The 17,527-nt window shown below is 38.7% G+C and overlaps 2 protein-coding genes and 1 long non-coding RNA gene across 3 annotated transcripts; 1 reads left to right on the top strand and 2 right to left on the bottom strand.

The window, feature by feature from the left end:
- Positions 1 to 1,773: 1,773 nt before the first annotated feature.
- On the bottom strand, positions 1,774 to 7,153 carry LOC119904501 (V-set domain-containing T-cell activation inhibitor 1-like). The gene is made up of 5 exons (XM_038721219.1): positions 7,019 to 7,153; positions 6,119 to 6,183; positions 4,774 to 5,130; positions 2,594 to 2,845; positions 1,774 to 2,014 (listed from the first exon to the last, which is right to left on the bottom strand). Exons 1-5 carry the CDS (start codon positions 7,048 to 7,050, stop codon positions 1,899 to 1,901), a joined length of 822 nt encoding a protein of 273 aa, XP_038577147.1. The 5' UTR covers positions 7,051 to 7,153; the 3' UTR covers positions 1,774 to 1,898.
- A 5,099-nt stretch (positions 7,154 to 12,252) lies between these two features.
- LOC119904502 (CD209 antigen-like protein E) lies at positions 12,253 to 17,149 on the bottom strand. The gene is made up of 4 exons (XM_038721221.1): positions 17,070 to 17,149; positions 15,512 to 15,651; positions 14,904 to 15,013; positions 12,253 to 12,785 (listed from the first exon to the last, which is right to left on the bottom strand). The coding sequence occupies exons 1-4, from the start codon at positions 17,116 to 17,118 to the stop codon at positions 12,623 to 12,625; spliced, it is 462 nt and encodes a 153-aa protein (XP_038577149.1). The 5' UTR covers positions 17,119 to 17,149; the 3' UTR covers positions 12,253 to 12,622.
- On the top strand, positions 15,604 to 16,739 carry LOC119904503. The gene is made up of 3 exons (XR_005444710.1): positions 15,604 to 15,653; positions 15,898 to 15,936; positions 16,547 to 16,739. It is a non-coding gene; the product is annotated as an uncharacterized LOC119904503 (long non-coding RNA).
- Positions 17,150 to 17,527: the final 378 nt, after the last annotated feature.

Raw genomic sequence — 17,527 nt, 5'->3', positions numbered from 1 at the left:
TGGCATCTCCCTAAACAGCCTATCAAAACTGGCCCCCCACACATGTTTCCGTGGCAACTGACCTTATTCATTGTTTTATTACCACATCAAAGGGATACTCCTTGTCTCACCTAGGTGTGACATGGTCCAGACACTGAACTTTCAATGTAAAAAGGACTGCAGTCTCCAAAGACTCAAAGCATTTAATTAAATCGTTAGTTACCTGATTACGTTGCCTCTATGAAAAGAAGTTACTTGTGCAGTGTTTTTATTTTCAGCAAGACACTCCTCATCTAATGTAATCCAAGCTTTCCTCATGTAACCTGAGCTCCCCCAAGTGGACGAAATAAGTATTACATGCTCTCGTCGGAAATGCCATTAAATGTATAAATCCTGACCAATAATGTGACAATTGTTTCCTGTTACCAAAAATAAACAAATAAGCAAATAAACAGCCCTGTTTTCTGCTTTGTGAAGATGGATTACCCATCTGATCCAAGCATAATTTAATTTGTTTATTACGTTTAAGAAGAAGGATAATTTCCTGATCCCACAAAGGAGCATTTTAGTTTCCTTTAGTTTATCAGAAAACCTCGAATTTAGGAATGGTATAGTCTGAAAAGTAACTCGAGCTTTCAGAACAATGTAGTGGAATAAAAATATTGATAATGAGATGTAGTGGAGTAGAAGTAGAAGTAGGCAAAGTTGGTAAAGTTGCATGAAATGGAAATACTAATTAACCACTTGAGCTTGACCGGAGAAAAGGAACAGAACAGAATCGCGTGGACGCAGAAGAAACCCTACCTGTGCGCCTGGCAGCAGAACTCGCACAGGTTGACGCAGCAGACCTCGCAGCGGCTCTCGGCGCCTCCTTCACCGCACAGGTCGCATCCCAGCGGGCCGTCCGTCGCCAGGGTCTCCAGGAATACTTCGTCCAGCGCCAGGTGGTCGGTGCTCAGCCCTTCCGGTCCCGAAGGAGGGATGTCCACCTCGGAGTCACAGTCGGGGCAAAGCACTGTGACGGTGACGGCGGGTCGGTCCTCTTGCACCGCTTCTTCGCCTCTGCGCGAAGACACAGAGAACGGCTCCAGCCGGCCGACACAGTCGGAGCAGAAGGTGTGCAGACAAGGGAGGATTTTAGGGTCCCGGTACAAGCGTTTACACGCGTTACAAACCGCTCTCGGGTTCACCAAGAACCCGCTGTGTTCATTTTCCGAGCTTAACTTTCATACCAGTCTGGGATGCTGACTGTCCCCATCTACTGGCAGGACAGAACAATAGGAGGACGGATGGACACATTTTTGTTGTGACTGAACAGGCTACAGTTCACTGGATCTTTGTTTACAACATAGCTGCTCCATGGCAGAAATAATCTATTTTCTACCATGTTAGTTTTAATTAGTAGCCAGTCATCCAGGTCATAGTTCTCCAAAGAACGTCAAAGTCAAGGGCAACTGGACTTGGCTGAAGACTTCTGCAGAAGTCTCTCGGATGAGGGAAGAAATGTCTTCTAGTACTATCTTCAACCAAGTCCTGTTACCCTTGACTTTAACCTTCTTTGGATGCTACTTTGCCATCCCAAACAAACGCACCCATTTCAGAACAACTAAAATGAATTGTATTTATTAGATAAATCAGTAATACAAAAAATAGTATGTTAGGTCACTCATTTGATAAGATAATATGCTTACATTTAATATACTGTTTTATTTTCTGCTGTTTCTACACAGGGATGGTGGTTCATCCTTCGTTTTAGCAGAAAGACAAATAAAAACAAAAACAACTCAAGCTAACTGAAATTTTGAAACATTTAATGACCTAGATGGAGCGTTAAATTAAAACATGACACTTACAAGAAAAGTAAAAAGACATTATAAATGTGGACTGAGAAAATGCAGAGCGTAAGAGTGTGTGTGTTATTAGGTGAGATAATAGATGCAGAGGACAGTGGTCATAATGCTCAGGTAAGTTGATGCCAGCAAAGACGATGCAGCACTGTAGGTGAAGTACGTGTTTTCCGAAACACCAGAAACACCTGGAAAATATGAAAGTAGAGTCAAATCTCTTTACAACTTGCTTTGCTTTATTTTATTTAATATATATGTTTTTTCTACATATGATTAATATATTTATTAATCAAAGATAGAAATGAGTCCCCCCCCCCCAACAATTCAGTGTTGTACTTCCATGAGATTGAGTGACTTGTCAGAGAAACATTAATAAAAGAAGCCATAGCAGCAGAGGCTGAGATATTCTGATTTTTAGTCGGGGACTTTTGATAATGCAACTCAACAGTGTCTTTCATCATACCATCCCTACCTAGTAAATGCCCATGGTGTCACGCTTTGTGTCAAAAATTTGAAGACCCAATCTGAGATAACAAACGAGTAACAACTCTGAAAATTCTCAGACTTCAGAAATGATTCAACTGTTTTCACAGGCTGAGCAGTACTCCTAATGATGGGTAAACTGAACTTCATGTATAAAATCAGCAAAGTTTTTCCAGCACACCCTGGTTTGGCTTTTGCCAGTAATCATCACGCCAATTCGTGCCATTTTGAGATCAACAGATATCCTTGTAAAAAACATTTTATAACAAGTTATACAAGAATACCTGTTACAGTTGCCTCAGAGACGGCAGTCACCAGGTTATTTTCAATCCTGCAGGTGTATGTGTCGCTGATGTTGACGGGCTGCAGCTTGCTGACTACACTGAACATCCCTGCAGTGTCTTCTGTGAAGTTTGTGATTCCGTTCAGGACTTTGTTATCATATTTCAACCACGTCACATGTGGTTTAGGGAACCATCTGCTCGCCGTTGGAACCAGGTTGCCATCTAAGACGTTAAATGTGGGGGCTGAAAAGGCTGAGAATAAAAAATGGTAAGCAAAAATGACCAGTCCGTGCATCAATGTGAATTTTCCAAGACCAACTTCATTGTATAGTCACATTGTCATACTGTGCATATCAACCCCCCCACCTCCCCCCCAAAAATTGTATAGTGAGAGTCTACAGCTCCTACTGTGAGCACCCATTATTGGAGGCTGGGCTATATAAACAGATAATTAATGACGTCATAGTAAAACACAGAATAATATGAGCATCTTCGTTGGAGAGGGTATAAATTTTAACAAATACTGCATTAATAAAAACAAAAGATACAAAATAAATGTCCATATATCTGCTTAGAACTTCATTATAGTGTGTTATGAACCATTTATCAAATGTTTACTGCTTATAAATGTTTTTTCGGTTAAAGTAAAGTCAGTGTTGGGAGGGTTACTTTGGAAATGTAATAGGTTACCAATTGTAAGTTAATTGTAATTGCAGTGGTGGAATGTAAGTACAAATCTGAGGTATTTGTACTTTACTTGAGTATTTCCATTATATGCTACTTTATACTTTCCTCCACTACAGCTCAGAGTTTGTAGTATTGTACTTTTCACTCCACTACATTTGTCTGACGTGCACAGTTTGGTGATTTGAGTGATATGAGTTACCCAGCTGATCAGACCTGGCGCTGAGCTTTCTATAGAGTGGTCAGATTGCGGTATAGGATGAAATGAGAGATATCTGGACGGCAATAACTGCAGTCATGTACAGTGTTTACAGAGCGATTTATGTTGTGATATAGGCTCATTTAGATGCTTGGTGTTTGATGTGTGTTTGGTGTGGATACAAATGGTTGGTTTGAGATTCTGGCTGAGGTGTGTGGCATGCATAGGGTGACAAAATACTAGGATCAGACATGGATTTCTCATTTGCATTTTGCGCGAAAATCGATCTTCCTACCAGGAAATTCCGTGCTTAAGCTACTCACCAGGATATAAAGTAGTTCAAAATTAGCACAACCTACATAGTATCTGCAGTCGGAGACTCCTTCAGCACCACAGTAATAAGGACTGCTTCATGAAGCCCTTCCTCTCAACCTCCCTCAAGCTTGTTTGCCACATACCTCATGTGTTTTGTATAAGTTGTGTTTGTTTCGTAACTGTAATTGTGTGTTTATTTTAGTTATGCTAACTATGACACTGCAATACTAATCCAAAAACATCATAATAGTAAAGCACTGACAGGGACTGTCACGATGAGTACTTTTACTTTTGGTACTCCTTAAGTACATTTTGCTGATAATTCTTACATACTTTTACTTAAGTACGGTTTTGATTGCAGGACTTTTATTTGTAGTGGAGTTCTCAGTGTGATATTACTTTTACTGAAAGATCTGAATACTTCTTCCAACACTGTCTAATTGTAGTGTACCTATTTCAATTACTTTTTCAAAGTAATGTAACTTTGTACATGTAATTACTTTTTGATTACTTTTCAAAATTTCACATGAATGTTTTCAACTGTTGACCATTATCAAAAGACAGCTTGAGAGGCAATTTAAATGGCAGATGGGCGGCGCTGCAAATTTCATTGCAACATGAGAACCAATAAAACGCATCAGCACAGCATCAAACTTTACCGAACAGCTGTGCCTGGAAATAGCAAAGGAAGACATGGTGCACATGAAAAACATGCAAAGCAACAAAATAAGTATTCAACATACAGCCTAGCTTTTTACAGAGAATATTCAGATGTAAACGCCAATGCAAGGATTAACATTTTCATTAGTAACTGTAATAGATTACAGTCACATTTAGTTTGTTATTAAATTACGTAACTAAATTACATGTAACTAGTTACCCCTCAGCAATGTTTTTTCAAAGTTTTTCCAATGTTAGATAAGACAAGATAGATTCATTTTCGAAGCAAACATAGTGAAACTAGAAAGATGAGTCATCCTACCTGCAGTTCTGAGGTTAATGTTGACCTTTCCTCCTGCAGTAGAGGAGCTGATAGCACAGGTGTACACACCCGCATCTGTACTTCTCACAGCCCTCAGCAGCAGAGAGGCATTACCTGTGACTAAAGCATCAGGGAAAAGCTGAGTCCTCCCTTTGAACTGTGAGTTCTGGTCCCCAAGAACCGGTGCGGCATTCTGATACTTGTAAACGAGTCCGCTCAGATCCTTCTTCTCCCAGGTTACTGAAACTTTTGTGAGTTTGGCTTGACTGTCGGTGTTAACATAGCAGCTGAGAAGCTGATCCTCGCCGAGGTTGCCAATGGGCCACGTGTTGGTGCTGATCACCTCAGACGTGGAGCCTGTGGGACGAGGACACAGACACAGACTCAAAATGGAGAATATATACTGATAATTAGCTCTAACATCGTGGTTTAAGTTATTTTAGTCTCATTTGTTAGTGAGAATAAATATGTTGAAAACCTAATAACAGATTTCAGTGAAGTTTAGTGGATTTAGTGGAAGTGATTGGTGCAAATCTAAGAATTTTTGAGGACAGGTTCCCATTTTTTCAAATCTCATGTCATAAAAAAATACTCACTCACATGGCCAGAGAGTTTTTGGTCACTTTAATTGCTCCTCCAACGAGAAAACACTGTTGAGCCATGAATCTGGACCCTCTAATTTGACTAACTGAGACAGCTGAAGCCTCATAGTTTGTGCCCTATCTCTTGAATTTGATTACCATGAGGAAGTGTCTCTTCGTGGCTAATTTGTAAAAGAGGAGGAATTATTACATCAACGAATTATACCTTCAGTATGAGAGTGTATATAATATGTAATATGAATGTGAGTAAATTTAAATTACAGATTTTTGCAGTATGTGCTCTGAGTGTTTTCTAGCTGTTACTAACTGTTATATACTGAAAGATTAAAGAATAAACCAACATTGGGTGTTCATACCCAAATCTCCTTTTTATTCTATGAAGATATTATTGATACCCTGATAAATGACATCACAATAAATCATCGTCCATGGGTGGGGTAAACTAAACCTATCATGTGTGGTCAAAACTTTGTCTACCATGTCTACATTAAATAAAAAGAAGGAAAGAAACAAGCAGTGTGAGGCTATTTTTAAATCTTCCTTACACAAAAGTTCCCATGTCTCTACAAAAACATATATTATTTATATAAGGTAAATAACCTTGCAGATGGTTGTAAAAACTTCATGGTGTGTTTCAAGATTTAACTGCTTTTGAGTTTGTGCTGAACACACCCATGTATATTACTTCTGGCCTCACAGAGCCATCAATGATCATAACAGGATCTCGGAAGTGTCCGTCATACCTGACAATGCCAAGGCTAAGATGAGGATGATGATGGCCGAGAATAAGACGATGAGGGTAATCATGCTACAAACAAAGAGAAACACAAACACAGAAAAAGGGTAAGGAAACAGACACACTGTTTCCGGCTTGGGCTAAAATGAACTTGCAAATCACAGCAACCAGGACACAAAGTTCCTCATGCTGTTGAAATCTGCTGTTGACACCCAGTGGTGGGAGAAGTAAGTCTGCATATGGGTTACTTAAGTAAAAGCATCATTCAATCTAAAAATACTCCTTTTGAAGTGGAGGTTTTGCATTACAAACCATAAAGCATTAAAACATCAAAAGTAAGTGTAGTCATTCTTATGCATCCATTGGTAATTAGCATTTTACTATTGTAACTAATCAAGGGATGAGCTAGTTTTTACTACATCATACAGAGTTTGGTAGTTTAGTCCAGAGGTTCCTAACATACAGCACAGGCTCTCTTTAAAGGGGCACAAAATAAATCCTTGTTGGTAGCGAGATGATTATATATTGTGTTCTTACTTTGGACTTTTCTCTAATCTGCCTTTCAACTCAAAGACTTCCGAAATGTGACATGGAGGCCCTCCTAGACAGGGTTTTTGTGTAAGGGCCAAAAAGGTTGAGAGCCACTGGTTTGTTATTTAATAATGAATTGTATTCTATAATCCAAAATCTGAGAAGTACTGTACAATAGTATAATCTTTCCTTCTGAAATGTAGTGTAGTAGAAGTATAAAGTAGACTAACATGGAAATATACAAGTACAAGTTATGTACAAATAAGTCAAAATTGCTTGAGCACAGTTCTTGTACTTTCCACCACTGTAGACAACTGAATGCTTTCACAATTTAAACGCTATCAGTAGAAAACACATTCAAACCTTATGACCCCACCTGCAGAAGATGATCTGCCCGAAGGTAGCCATGGCTGCTGACAAAACCACTTAAGAAGAACAAACGATTCGATCCTGTCGCTTAAGTCAAACCCACCATGTCTCCAAAATAATTTTCACACATACTCTACTGCCAAACAGATGTCTTCTACAGGGGTTGGACAATGAAACTGAGACGCCTCTCATTTTAGTGTGGGAGGTTTCATGGCTAAATTGGACCAGCCTGGTGGCCAATCTTCATTAATTGCACATTGAACCAATAAGAGCAGACTGTGAAGGTCCAATTAGCAGGGTAAGAGCACAGTTTTGCTCAAAATATTGCAATGCACACAACATTATGGGTGACATACCAGAGTTCAAAAGAGGACAAATTGTTGGTGCACGTCTTGCTGGCGCATCTGTGACCAAGACAGCAAGTCTTTGTGATGTATCAAGAGCCACGGTATCCAGGGTAATGTCAGCATACCACCAAGAAGGACGAACCACATCCAACAGGATTAACTGTGGACGCAAGAGGAAGCTGTCTGAAAGGGATGTTCGGGTGCTAACCCGGATTGTATCCAAAAAACATAAAACCACGGCTGCCCAAATCACGGCAGAATTAAATGTGCACCTCAACTCTCCTGTTTCCACCAAAACTGTCCGTCGGGAGCTCCACAGGGTCAATATACACGGCCGGGCTGCTATAGCCAAACCTTTGGTCACTCGTGCCAATGCCAAACGTCGGTTTCAATGGTGCAAGGAGCGCAAATCTTGGGATGTGGACAATGTGAAACATGTATTGTTCTCTGATGAGTCCGCCTTCACTGTTTTCCCCACATCCGGGAGAGTTACGGTGTGGAGAAGCCCCAAAGAAGCGTACCACCCAGACTGTTGCATGCCCAGAGTGAAGCATGGGGGTGGATCAGTGATGGTTTGGGCTGCCATATCATGGCATTCCCTTGGCCCCATACTTGTGCTAGATGGGCGCGTCACTGCCAAGGACTACCGAACCAATCTGGAGGACCATGTGCATCCAATGGTTCAAACATTGTATCCTGAAGGAGGTGCCGTGTATCAGGATGACAATGCACCAATACACACAGCAAGACTGGTGAAAGATTGGTTTGATGAACATGAAAGTGAAGTTGAACATCTCCCATGGCCTGCACAGTCACCAGATCTAAATATTATTGAGCCACTCTGGGGTGTTTTGGAGGAGCGAGTCAGGAAACATTTTCCTCCACCAGCATCACGTCGTGACCTGGCCACTATCCTGCAAGAAGAATGGCTTAAAATCCCTCTGACCACTGTGCAGGACTTGTATATGTCATTCCCAAGACGAATTGACGCTGTATTGGCCGCAAAAGGAGGCCCTACACCATACTAATAAATTATTGTGGTCTAAAACCAGGTGTTTCAGTTTCATTGTCCAATCCCTGTATTTCCGCAGAATGACAGTCTGCTGTTTTACCTATTTGGCCTACCACACATGCACTTTAAACACACCATAGGTAAACATTGCCTTTAAGGCGTGTGTTGCATATTGACTTGTCGTCACAGAGGCTATTTCTCCCTATCAAGATAAAGGTGCCTGCTACGAAAATGTCTCTAATTCAGCAGCTTGTTTCACAGATGGCATTTTGTGTGTAATTTTTTATCCTGTACTGTAAAAAAAAATGTGTCATTAATATCAATATCAATTTTATCTATACAACACACTTAAAACGTCCATGGTCATGTCATGGTGGACAACGGCAGAAACAGCATGCATTTGACAGTTAAACTCTTCATTGAATCCCAAAATAATATAATTACTTTAAGTCACATAGTGTATATCCAATGACTCAAGAAGAATAAATATACATATCTTAAACTGTTAACTAAATAAAAGATGTAAAACAAAAAAAGGTTCATCAGGTTTCTGAGTTTGAGTTGTGGTGGGGAAAAATGTCTCGGGTGGGGAAAAGTGTGTCAGATAAGAAACATCATCATGGGAAAGCACGTGATGAAGCGACAGCAAACCTTCATCACCACTGAAGAGGTCTGCCAACCTCAAAGTCTGCACGTGACAGACGTTATGATATATTCATAAGCACATTACACAATACATATACAATAGAACCATGTGAAATAAGAAGCAGTATTTATTTCAGTTCCACATTATAAACGCTGACACATCAGAAAAAAATTTAATGCAAAGATAATTTCCAGCAAAAGCCCTGTTGTCACAGAAGTGGATTTAGCAGTGCTTTTGGCTTTACATATTCAAAAATGGTATAACTTTTAAATCACATACTGTACACTGTTTCTAAACGTGTGAATTTCAAGAGTTTCTTTATGAAACAGATACCAACAGCAGCATTGCAAAAAAAACCTTTTCATTTAATTTTGAGCTCAGGTTTAGATGAAACCTGGTTTCTATTGAAGTTCTCTGGATGTATAAAACCTCCTAAAGCCCACCACATCACCTGCTTGAGATAGTTCTAAGCTGCATAGATTGTGCATACAGATAAATGTTTAAACTTGTTTCAATATGGACATGCTACACATCATTAACTGAATAGAGTCTCCATAATTTAATTGTTCATTTTATGGCAACCATGAGCACTAAAGTATATTTGATTTACCAGCATGGTAAAGAAGAAAAATGAAAACAGTGGTGACTCCCTACATTTGAAGCAGGGGTACACCGTCCATCAAAAGAATCAAAACATGTTTCCAAAAAATGTATCCATGTTGATAAAACTTAACACATTTTCGAGTGGCCTTTTATTGTGGCCAGCTTGGCACACCTGTGCAATCCCCATCCTGTCTGATCAGCATCTTGATATGCCACACCTGTGAGGTGGATGGATTATCTCGGCAAAGGAGAAGTGCTCACTAACACAGATTTTGACAGATTTGTGAACAACATTTGAGAGGAATAGGCCTTGTTTACATAGAGAAAGTCTTAGATCTTTGAGGGCAAAAACAAAAGTGTTGCGTTTATAATTTTTAAAATTCAGTGTAGATCAACAGTTAGTTATTAATTAAATAAGTAACAGTTATATTCATGCTGGTTTTAAAAAACATTTAAAAATAGTAGCCTATTTCCCATCTTTTCTGGGTAAGAGTTCTGTGGGAGAGGAATTAAAGGCCTTTCCCAAACATAGGCAGGGGGAGTTCAGCGACTGACCAAATAAATGCCTAGGAGGTTTTACAGTATATTAAATAGTTGAATTACAACAATTATGTTAGTATGTTACTCTAATATATATTGTAATATAATGAATTCATCATTTTCTGCATCACTCATTGTCGAGAGAAGAAACTTAACATTACAAAAAGTCATAAAGAAGCAACAGATATTGAGTCTTTTGAAGATTATTATTCTAGCATCACATTAATGCATGTGTATGTCATGTATAGTGTATTTTTTACATTATGTGTCTTGTACTTCTCAAGTGTTGTTTCATCCCAGTGCATGTTTTACCTTTGACTTGCCAAGGGACTGCAGATGAAAAAGGAGCTATCAGCTAACCCAATACATAAATGACTCCATTTATGTTTTAAGGAATATTTTAGTTAACACGCCTATATGCTTTGTTTTGAAGGTTAGATTACAGAACCAGGAGGCGGCTAGCTTAGCTTAGCATAAAGTGAAAAAGTGTATTTCTCAAAATGTTGAACTATTTCTTTAGTATTGTTCATGGTACATATAACCACCCATTATACTTTACTTGCTGTGGGGAAAACAGTTAAATTGATTGGTGTCAAAATGAGGATCTTCATGTTTCCTATGCATCATAAAATGGGAAAATCCTCTGTAGTTATTCATAAAGTGAAAGCAAATGGTACCATCATTGTGCTGAAGGCTGGCACATTGTGGTTTATCACTGTGCCACTGTTCAGATATATTGACGAAATACGCTGTATAACATCTCATTTGTTCGTGCGGTTGACACCTTTTCACGCAGCCTTTTTGAACAACATCTTCTGCAAATAAGAAAAAGAACATCATTTAACTGTAGCAGCCTTGCAACAGATTGTTTTAAACTTTGACACAGTATTTTTTTCAGATACTCTTTTTCATTGGTCATGATTTTCCTGAAAAACTTGTCAAAGTCATTACAAATGCTGTCAGTGCATTTCTGCTGATAGTAGTCTTCTACATTCTGCAGTACATATTTGATATATGCATTTCATGTGCTCATGCATACCAGGTATACATCCTAATGGTGTACTGTACATGCTTGCTCCTCCTATGGGTTGTCTACATCATTGAGGCTTTCCACCAAAGGAAGATTGTTTCCAGCTGTCAAAGACTTTGTTGTAACAATTTCTGCAGCAGTATTTTTAAGTTGCTGATCAATTATCTCAGTCTGCTTTTTGTATGGGTAGCCACTGTTCTGTTTGATGGAGACTGGTACTTTTGCCTGAGGACAAACCTCAACCCTAATCAGACTGGAATTCCTTGCAAAGCAAATTTGAGCCAAGAGGAGAAAATCATTTAATTAAACCAAAACAATTTATGTTGTTTTATACCTATATACAAATGTATTTTTAAACTCACAATAGGCAACATTTTGTCATATATTATGTTACACAATGCAGAACACTGTATCCACTGGAGTTGTGGTGTCCTCCTCACTACAGAGTGGTTCATGAAGATCTTCTGGAAGAGCAAGTGAGTAGCCACTTGAAAGACGAGCTAACAAAAATAGCAGCAGAAAGAGCAAAGGCAATTTGTAAGCCCCTCATTCGAGTTATTAGGGATCACGAGGACACATTTACTTGTGATGGCAACGACAATGTCAACGACAGAGTTTTGGAAGCCTGGAAAAAGATTTCAGCTTCAGATTTCTCTTTGATGGAACATGAGAGGATTCACATGCCGGACCAGAGGCGTTAACAGAGTAACGTTCATCAGGGAGGATGGACTGTGACTGTGGACTGTGTGTTCTAACTGAAAAACTTAATTAATCCTGGACAGTTTAATGAAGAAGAAACAAGACATCATTGTCTTTATTATTATCTGAGCCATAATTTGTAGGTAAATGACATTCTGTAAAGTCTACTTTACAATAAAAAGAATAATTTACAAACTTTTAATCTCCTAACTACAATATTTTCATTCCTAGAAGAAAATGCATGTGGTTGCTTCATCTTCTGCAGCTGCTTCTGGTGATTGATGTGTACATTAATCAAAGTTCTGTAATTTGTCAAAACATATACAGTTGTGCATTTTCACACTAAGTACAAGGGACACAGGTACACCTTTGAGAATCTCAAAGTATTTTAATGATACTCTGAAATGAAGGTCAAAAACGTTTTACAACCAACCACATGGTGACGCTATTAACACCACATTTGAATGCTTCGTCTTTGCCTCACAGTTCAGGAGTTATTCACCAAAACACAAAGTATTTTTAACTGGCCACAAGATGTCCAGCTTCTTTGTTGTGCACATGCTTATGGTGAACTTGTGCACCAAATTCCCAGAATTGTAGAAATATCATTAATGTTACTGTAGCGCCCCCTGTGAGTAAAATTGTATGAAACCTTACACACTTGTGCAAAGGAATTATGTTTAAATATAATATAGAAGCAGTAGAAGCAGCAAACACACAATAATGCACCAATGCTAAACCATTTTCTCACAGATCCATCTCATATTGGTTTCACATGACAAATCATTCCAGTTGTTTCCCTCCCCTCCATATATGATGTGGGCACAGTCCTCTTGCCCAAGAGAAGGATGTCCTCCATTGTTATCAGGTTGCCCACTCCGCCAATACCGAAAAGGTCTACAAACACAACAATAATGACATTGTTTTACATGAACACAGTCTGTTATTCCTGCTATTCACCAGGAAATGCCACCAAGACCTAAAAAACAGTGTGGGGCAGTGTGTTGGTGAGGTGAGTACAGGTGTATTTTAAATTGCATTCATTTCTTTTTTTTTTTGACAAACGGGAGTTGTCCTCAGATTGTTTTAGCAAGGTTTAGCTCATTGATTTTAGCCCACAACTGCACTCTCATAAGCATCATTTTCAGCCACTGCAGGCAGCTGTTTCCAGCAAAAAGCTCTGATAAACCCATTGTACGTTATCTGCCCGCACCCAACAGCATTCAGACAAGGTCAGTGACTAGCTGGTGAACATAGAACATTTAGCTCAGTTTAAGTGCAATTTAATTCAACATTACACTTAAAATTCAATAGGTGGAAACAACTCCAAATGAATGTTCATCTGTGTCTGCTTGATGTTCAGGCTGTTTACAGGTGCATCTCAAAAAAACAAAAAACATGTATACAGTAGTTCTACTTAACCAGACTAAGAGATTAAAGGCAGGTTGAAATTTCTGTATCATAATGTCCGTATTCTAAAATTCTAATATTTTGAAATACTAGATTTTTGATTTCCATGAGCTGTAAGCCATAATCACCAAGATTAAAACAAAACAAAGGCTTTGAATATTTAACTTCATTACACATGAAGCAAGATATTTAATGTGTAATGAATCTAGAATATATGAACGTTTCCATGATTTTAAAATCATACATACATTGTGATGTTTCTTATTATTTTGAGTTCCTCTTCTTCAAAGTAAACTGCTGGACCAACATTTGTAGTTTTTAATATTTGTACACAAATAAACTAGAAACTAAATGTACATTTGTATGTGACGATGTGTGCCAGCCTGTATGGTAAGAAGGAAATAACAATACATCTGTTTAGTGACAGCTCTAGAAACATTCTCTTAAAAATCTAAATTTATAAACATCACTTCCTCTTGGTTGAAGATGAAAGTTGACCATGATTAAAAGAACCATAGCACCATCTAGTGGTATTTCTGGGTAAGATATACAGTACATATCAAAGTTTCCTCCTCACTAGAGGAAGAGGTGTCCAGGCTGGACCTTGATCCTTCTCACAAGAGGTGTTACAATAACTATCACAATAGAAAGTAAACTCAATCACGCGTGTCTTTATTCCCCTGCAGCAAAGTCGCAGGCATCCGCCCAAGGATCCGTACGTGATATCACCAGGAAGCACTAAAGCCGGCTGCACATACAGGTCTGTGTGTGCTATTTGTTTCAGAAAATAGCGACGCTACCACCAATTTGTAGTTAAACTAGTAACGCGACGCTATTGCCCAACACTGTGCATAACTGCCTTATGCAAATAAGGAGGGGGTGTGTCTCAAGTGGTGAACTTATCCCCTCTGTCAGCTGACTGATGGTGGATCAGTCAGACGAAGGAGGTGGACACTAAACTCACACATCAACAAGCCTTGCTCCCCACACAGTAAGAAGAGATGGCTTCCTTTAGTGAACTGAAGTGATTAGCAACTCTATTTGAGGACAATTCTATCAGCCATGTCTTCCTTCCTTTTTGTTTGGACACTGACAGTGTTTTCAGTTTGTGGCATGCACAGACACAGAACTGCGGTAAAGTGAGCCGTTGTTTGTGACAAGCAATCGGTCAGCTAGTAGCAGCTAAATCTGGAGTGCACACGTATCTAAATATTTAACTAGAATATATGAACATTTCAGTAATTTATTAAATCAAGGAACATTTTAACTTTTCCATGATTTTCAAAACATATATACGTGGTGATTCTTTTTATTATACCTTGTTTTCATGGTAAACCATAGTACCATCTGGTGGTTTTATTGGGTAAGATATATTTCACAAAAAGTGGTATAGTTGTTTGATTGCATCATCTATGTATATCGTGAGTGTGGTCCAGCCGATTAATTTCAAGTCAGCTGTTGTGATACTGATTCCACTAAGAAATATTTGTTGTAAGTTCTGTTATTTCTGATGATTACAGATGCACTAAAACAAATACATTCTAATAATAAACTATAATTACTATGTAATTTTGTTTATATTCAATCAAGGTAAAGCTGCCTTACTGTAGAGACAGTGGAGCTCCATTAATCCACATCCAGGTCCCCTCCTTGTCACGATCAGTCAAACCAATCCAAGCCATAATTTCTTCCTTGGTGAAGTTAGAGAGGAACATCTGTTCAATAAACACAACAGAAAGTTACAATATTTATATTTGAGTTTGAATAATATTATACTGCAGAAGATGTTAAATTTAAACATGAAATGAACCTTACTGAAATACAATGATTTTCCTTTAGTGACACCAGCATGCTGGATATATCTCAGCATCTACTTGATGGATAGGCACCAAATTTTGTTCATATATCTATGGTGCCCGTAGGATGTATGCTAATGACTTTGGTGACCCTCTGACCCTCTGTTTTAGTTAAGCAATACTTTGACTTGTTACGAAATACCTGGAAAATGAATAACGTTCCCATGAGCCTCAGTTTTACTTTGTGTTCAGTGCTGATTAGCAACTGTTATCATGCTAACATGTTAAACCAACACAGTGAATATGGTGAAGATTATAGATGCTAAACATCAACATGTGGGCATTAATATTGTAAGCATGCTGATGTTAGGAAGCTAAGAACATTTATTTGCGTAAAATTTTTCACAAACACTGCACCTGTTCTTCAGAGCTGTTTATGACCACCAGATCTGCTCCTCTGGTTTTACAGTCCTCTCTACCCTTTTCCCAGGAACCAGACTCATTAGAGAGGAAATAACAGGGGCAACTGAACATCCTCCATCCTGCAGGACATGATTCTGTAAGGAACAATGAAACGTTAAAAATCTGACAATAGTTAAGTGCCAAAGATACAATATAGATGTTAAAAACATGTATTCATATCCAGAATGAAGGTGGTTTCCAATTTATACATAATAAAACATAATTATTATTCATCATGGCTTAATGGTGTTGCAAATACAGCAAATGTAATTAGAAAACATAGGTGAATCTCTTTCTGTCTCTCCTAACAGTCGCTTTCTCTGTTTCTCTCTCACACATAGTGGGAGGGGGAGGGGCAAGACTGTTGAGGGCAAATTAAGGTATGAAACTACCACTACATGACAGGGTTTGATCATGGCACATTTGAGGCTTTGAAGGGGATTTTAAAATACACAAATAACTGTCTTGACAACTACAAGGTTTCACAAGTGTTGGCAAATTTCACATGCAAAACTACAGGTACTGTTAACAAGCCCTCCTTGTCATGGTCCAGCATGGTCTCTCGTTCCCTGTGTTTTTCTGACGTTTTGTAATCAGCCTACCTACAAGGCTCACCTGGCAAACACCAACATAGCATCACTAATGGCCTAATAAGTTTTTTAGATTCCCCGAGAGCTTCTTATCTAAACAACACAGTTACATCTCTCATGTGCGACGGGATGTCACAGGGTCATGATGTCATTTTGGGGCCAACACAGAACCCTCTACAGTCTTTGGTCAGCTTCACTCTTCAAACATTCGCTTACCTGCTTGGTTCCTGCGGCAAACCTCCTGCGCACCTAATCAAACCTCTGCAGTATATCTACCCTGGCTTTTCAGTCCAGTCTTTGCCAGGTTGTTCAGTTTACAAATGTGGTACTAGTGCTACAGACAGGTCTGTCGTTCCTTGTGTCTTTTATTTTATCTAACCTTATGTCTCCCTGTGTTCAGGTTCCATATTCACCTGTGATCTCACTGTGCCTGCCTTGCATCTCTCTGGTCTGCAATTTTGCACATCTCACTTCCAATCCATTGGATTACTTAATAAACTGTGTAGATCTCTCTGTCCTTAACACTACCCTCCTGCAATCAGGTCATGACTGACGGGATGTCAGTACTCTTTCAAGATACGATATATATAATTTGTTGCATCTGGACAGAACAAATAGATGAAGATTAGTATAAAATTGTATTAAAGACTGGAACAAAACTATACTGTCTGTAAATTAAATGCAAGTAATATTAAGCCCTTTAGCTTTGTAGTTTCACTGTGTTAAACTGGTGGTTACAGCGGAAAATGCTGCACAAATGTATCATTAATTATATCTGTACTTTACCTGCAGTCAAAATGTTTGCTGTCAATAGGGTATATCATGTTTCACATATGTGGTGACATGCCTGTTAATTTTAGATACACTTTGCAGATCTGAAATCACACATTGCTACGCATATTGTCTGCAGTTGCCACACTTACTCAGACCGTTCAGCTCTTCAGTCACTTTAATGAGGCTGTTGTTCAGCATGTTTCTCTCTCCAGTCAGGGTAGACACCTTGATATCATGGTCCGGAGACACTCAGTCAGGTTGGCTTTGATAGCTGAGAGATCTGCAGCTAAATGTCATATAATAAACCAAGAGACATTTTTTAAGTTTAATATAAGATAATTAGAAACAGCAGGTTCATGCGTGAGGCTAGAAAATGGTTTGAAAGAAATCTGTTTTTTGTATTTCATTATTTTAAAATGACTAAAATGCCTGTTTGGATTTACTACTACATTACTGTCAATCTCCTACTCTATATTTGTTGTGTTCTTACCTGGACTTCTTTTGTATGGTATTTCCTCTTTATACAGTATATGTAGTGTTCCTTACCAGGGGCTTGTATCCCGAAGCAAGTTCAACATACCTAGGATATCTTTCTTATCCGGCTTCA

The sequence above is a fragment of the Micropterus salmoides genome, unplaced genomic scaffold, assembly GCF_014851395.1.
Source record: "Micropterus salmoides isolate LMB-PRFRI ecotype aquatic unplaced genomic scaffold, ASM1485139v1 Ms_hic_scaffold_15, whole genome shotgun sequence".
Taxonomy (NCBI): domain Eukaryota; kingdom Metazoa; phylum Chordata; class Actinopteri; order Centrarchiformes; family Centrarchidae; genus Micropterus; species Micropterus salmoides.
This window is presented reverse-complemented; position numbering and strand designations above follow the sequence as displayed.